Here is a 5,051-nt window from a genome sequence, read left to right as displayed (position 1 = left end):
CAGTTTTTGTTTTTATTTTATTTATTTATTTAGAGACGGAGTCTCGCTCTGTCACCCAGGCTGGAGTGCAGTGGTGCGATCTCGGCTCACCGCAACCTCCGCCTCCTGGGTTCAAGCAATTCTCCTCCACAGCCTCCTGAGTAGCTGGGACTACAGGCGCCGCCACCACACCCAGCTAATTTTTATATTTTTAGTAGAGACAGGGTTTCACCATGTTGGCCAAGCTGGTCTCAGACTCCTGGCCTCGTGATCTGCCCGCCTCGGCCTCCCAAAGTGCTGGCATTACAGACATGAACCACTGCGCCTGGCCAGTTTGTTTGTTTTTTGAGACAGGGTCTCACTGTTGCCCAGGCTGGAGTGCAGTAGCCCGATCATGCTGCAGCTTTGATTTCCTGAGCTCAAGCAATTCTCCTGCCTCAGCCTCCTGAGTATCTGGGACTACAGGCACGTGCCATCTCGCCTGGCTAATTTTCGATTATTTATAGAAATGGGGTCTCACTATGTTGCCCAGGCTGGTCTCAAATTCCTGGACACAAGTGATCCTCCTGCCTCACCCTCCTAAAGTGCTGGGATTACAGACACGAGCCACCACGCCCAAACTAGAGTTTTAAAAGTGAAATTTGAAGGGAGTGCTATAAAGCACTAAATGAGAACGAAATTTAAGAGAAAAATTAGAGGCAACCAAGGAGCTCTGGGCAGTTCATCGGGGAGAACAGCCATGTCCACTTCAGATGGACTGCGAGCCCCTGCGTCAGCAACGAGAAAGACCAGATGTAAATGAGGGGGTCCTGGCACAGCCAGCGGCCGTGGAGTAGGGGGTCTGTGGGTGCCAGTCACTGCGTGCCAGGGTCAGTGGCTACTGGGACTGGCTTGGGGGATGACTCCTGGGCAGGACCGGGCCGAGCCTGCTGCTCAGACCACAGCCCTGGTCCTGGCCTGTCACCTATGTTGGGGCACAATGGGCCGCCTCCCCTTTGACCCAGGCTTGGCACTGTGTACCCTCTGCTTCTTGACCAGCAGGGCCTGGCATTTCTCACGACCTGTTTCCCTCCCCTGCAGCAAACTTCAGCGTGCCTGTTGTCAGCACCCCCCACAGCCCCTCCCAGGATGAGCTCACCTTCACGTGTACATCCATCAACGGCTACCCCAGGCCCAACGTGTACTGGATCAACAAGACGGACAACAGCCTGCTGGACCAGGCTCTGCAGAATGACACTGTCTTCTTGAACACGCGGGGCTTGTACGACGTGGTCAGTGTGCTGAGGATCGCGCGGACCCCCAGCGTGAACATTGGCTGCTGCATAGAGAACGTGCTTCTGCGGCAGAACCTGACTGTCGGCAGCCAAACAGGTAAGGTCCCGGTGCCTGCGTGCTGAGCTGAGCACAGCCCAAGACAGTGGGGCCAGGGCTGGCTTAGGAGAGCCTCTGAGGCAGGAGACAAAAAGTCCCTTCGACCCGGCTCAGCACCCGAGAGGTGGCTGGAAGGCAGAGGAGGCGGGAGGCACACGCCACACAGTGAGAACCACTGCGGTCTCCGGGAACAGGAATGGGCGCCGTGCCCGCTGCGCATTCCTCCATTTTTTTCACCTGGAGTCAGTTTTGTTAAACCTACTTTACAGATGAGGGCTGCGCTCTGAGGCTGGGGAACACTTCAGAAGCCACAGGACTAGGCAGCCGCAGCCCAGGACGGAAGCCCACACCTGTGCAGCCCCCACCCAAGCTCCCTGCCTCTTGGGCATGTGTCCCCTGAGAAGACTGAAGCCCCCAGACACGGAAATCCCACTGGGCATGACTGCTGGCCCAGCCCCTCCCAGTGGAAAGGGTGCCCAGTTCCTCCCAGTGGAAAGGGTGCCCAGTTCCTCCCAGTGGAAATGGTGCCCAGTTCCTCCCTGTGGAAGGGGTGCCCTGTGGAAGGCGTTCCTCTGCGGGGACTCCTTCCTAGAGGCCACAGGCCCTCCCCATTGGTGTCCCCATCTCCTGTGTCAGGATGAGAGGCAGAAGGTGGAGGCAGGAGATGATTGAGGAGGGGTCCTGGGGCCCTGCTGGCTACAGGAAAGCGGCTGCCAGTAGGACTCACCATGTGGCCCCGCACAGAGCAAGAATGCAGGGCTCCTCATTTTGTAAGTATTAAGAATTCCAGGCCGGACGCGGTGGCTCAAGCCTGTAATCCCAGCACTTTGGGAGGCCGAGACGGGCGGATCACGAGGTCAGGAGATCGAGACCATCCTGGCTAACACGGTGAAACCCCGTCTTTACTGAAAAAAAAAAAATACAAAAAACTAGCCGGGCGAGGCGGCGGGTGCCTGTAGTCCCAGCTACTCGGGAGGCTGAGGCAGGACAATGGCATGAACCCGGGAGGCGGGGCTTGCAGTGAGCTGAGATCCGGCCACTGCACTCCAGCGCGGGCGACAGAGTGAGACTCCGTCTCAAAAAAAAAAAAAAAAGAATTCCAGACAGTGACCACAAGCATTGCACCTCCTGCTGGCCTTTCTGAACTCAACCCCAGAAGCCTGCACAGGTGCACACCCTCGAACCCCAGCCTGGCCGCCAGGATCCCGGCAGAGCCAGACATTCTCCTTGAAATCAGGGCTCAGCCCTTGTGACTCCACATTCAGAGTCTGTGAGCTGCGTGCAGCAGGATGAGGGGCTGCTCCCAAAGCAGCCTCTGATCGCTGCCTTCCAGCCAGCACACTCCCCGCAGAACAGCCCAGGTGGCAGCAGAAGATTCTCCCAGGGCCGTCGTCTCAACCCCGGCTACAGGGTGGGGTCATCTGGGCAGCCTATGAAAACCCCCGTGCCCACACGCATTGGACCTGAAGCTCTGGGCTGGCACCTGGCATCAGGACAGTGTCGAAAAGCTTCAGAGGTTCAAGGTTGAGCGCCGTCCAGGTGGTTTCTCCAGGGGTGTTTGGAGACGTGCCAGGCATTCAGAACACGCTCCCAGGGGATGCTGCTGCTTGTTTGCCAGTGCGGACGGCTCTCAGAGGGGCAAAGTCATTGCACACAGAGACCAGAGGCACTGGTGCCTCTGTGCATCACGGTGGGAAAGCAGAAGGGTGCAGCTGCCGGGGGGAACGGTGTGGCAGTTCCCCGAAAAGCTAAGCGTAGAAACACTGCGGGACGCAGCGGTTCTCTCCTAGGGTTATCGCCAAGAGGATGCAAAACAGGGACTCGGCCGGGCGCGGTGGCTCAAGCCTGTAGTCCCAGCACTTTGGGAGGCCGAGACGGGCGGATCACGAGGTCAGGAGATCAAGACCATCCTGGCTAACACGGTGAAACCCCGTCTCTACTAAAAAATACAAAAAACTAGCCGGGAGAGGTGGCGGGCGCCTGTAGTCCCAGCTACTTGGGAGGCTGAGGCAGGAGAATGGCGTGAACCCTGGGAGGCGGAGCTTGCAGTGAGCTGAGATCCGGCTACAGTACTCCAGCCTGGGCGACAGAGCGAGACTCCGCCACAAAAACAAAAACAAAAACAAAAACAGGGACTCAAACAAATGCTTGTCCGTGAATGGTCATGGCAGCCAGAAGGCAGGAACCACCCAAGTGTTCCTCGTGGGTGGACCGATGCACCAAAACTGATCCATGTGTGCAGGGGAGAATTAGCCTGAAAAGGCAAGGAAGCAGCTGTCCTGGTGCACGCTGCGGCGTGGAGAACCTCAAGGCCATTGTGCGAGTGACAGAGCCAGACACCTGAGGACAAGCCTGTGGGACTCTGTTTATGCAAAGTGTCCAGAATAGGGTGAGCCACCGAGACAGAAAGCAAACTAGAGGCTTCCAGGGACAGGAGGACAGCAATTCTCCTGCCTCAGCCTCCTGGGTATCTGGGACTACAGGTACATGCCACCTTGCCTGGCTGATGTTTGATTATTTGTAACGATGGGGCCTCACTCTGTTGCCCAGGCTGGATTCAAACTCCTGGACACGAGCGAGGCTCCTGCCTAAGCCTCTCAAAGTGCTGGGATTACAGGTATGAGCCACCACACCCAAACTAGAGTTTTAAAAGTGAAATTTGGCCGGGCGCGGTGGCTCAAGCCTGTAATCCCAGCACTTTGGGAGGCTGAGACGGGCGGATCACGAGGTCAGGAGATCGAGACCATCCTGGCTAACACTGTGAAACCCTGTCTCTACTAAAAAATACAAAAAACTCGCCGGGCGAGGTGGCGGGCGCCTGTAGTCTCAGCTACTCGGGAGGCTGAGGCAGGAGAATGGTGTAAACCAGGGAGGCGGAGCTTGCAGTGAGCTGAGATCCGGCCACTGCACTCCAGCCTGGGTGACAAAGCGAGACTCCGTCTCAAAAAAAAGTGAAATTTTAAGGGAGTGCTATAAAGCACTAAATGAAAAAAAAAAATTTAAGAGGAAAATTAGAGGCCCCGGATGTTCTGGGACCCCCTCATTTGGATCTGGTCCTTCTTGCTGCTGGCGCAGGGGCTCACATGTCTGTGAAATGGACACTACCATTCTCGCTGATGAACTGCCCAGAAGGATAGCAGAGGACAGGGAAGAGGCAGGAGTGACTGCTCACAGACACGGTTTCCTTTCGAGGGTTACGGGTTCTGGAATTAGGTGGCGGTTATGATTGCACTGGCACCCTGAATTGTTCACTCTAAAATGGTTCATTTTGGGCCGGGTGCGGTGGCTCACACTTAATCCCAGCACTTTGGGAGGCCGAGGTGGGTGGACCATCTGAGGTCAGGAGTTTGAGACCAGCCTAGACAGCATGGCAAAACCCTGTCTCTAATAAAAATACAAAAATTAGCCAGATGTGGTGGCGTGTGCCTGTGATCCCAGCTACCCGGGGGGCTGAGGCAGGAAAATCGCTGGAACCTGGGAGGCGGAGGCTGCAGTGAGCCAAGACCGTGCCACTGCACTTCAGACTGGGCGACAGAGCAAGGCGCTGTCTAAAAAAAAACAAAAAATGCTTAAAGTGGCTCATTTTGGCTGGGCACGGTGGTGCACACCTGTAGTTACAGCTACTTAGGAGGCTGAGGCAAGAGGATCACTTGAGCCCAGAGACCAACCAGGGCAATATAGTAAAAACTCATCTCTACAAA

At 56.2% G+C, this 5,051-nt stretch overlaps 1 protein-coding gene across 2 annotated transcripts in view; it reads left to right on the top strand.

Moving 5' to 3' along the window:
* Window positions 1–5,051, top strand: part of ICOSLG (inducible T-cell co-stimulator ligand) — an 11,777-nt gene that overhangs the window by 2,631 nt on the left and 4,095 nt on the right. For both annotated transcript variants that reach the window (XM_011954134.1, XM_011954135.1), the window contains exon 3: window positions 1,060–1,350. In XM_011954134.1, the coding sequence (XP_011809524.1) occupies window positions 1,060–1,350 (291 nt within the window). The remainder of the gene's footprint in view (window positions 1–1,059; window positions 1,351–5,051) is intronic.

This window comes from Colobus angolensis, unplaced genomic scaffold, assembly GCF_000951035.1.
Source record: "Colobus angolensis palliatus isolate OR3802 unplaced genomic scaffold, Cang.pa_1.0 Scaffold38, whole genome shotgun sequence".
Classification (NCBI taxonomy): domain Eukaryota; kingdom Metazoa; phylum Chordata; class Mammalia; order Primates; family Cercopithecidae; genus Colobus; species Colobus angolensis.
The sequence above is the reverse complement of the archived record's forward strand: the minus strand, read 5'-3'. Positions and strand labels throughout refer to the sequence as shown.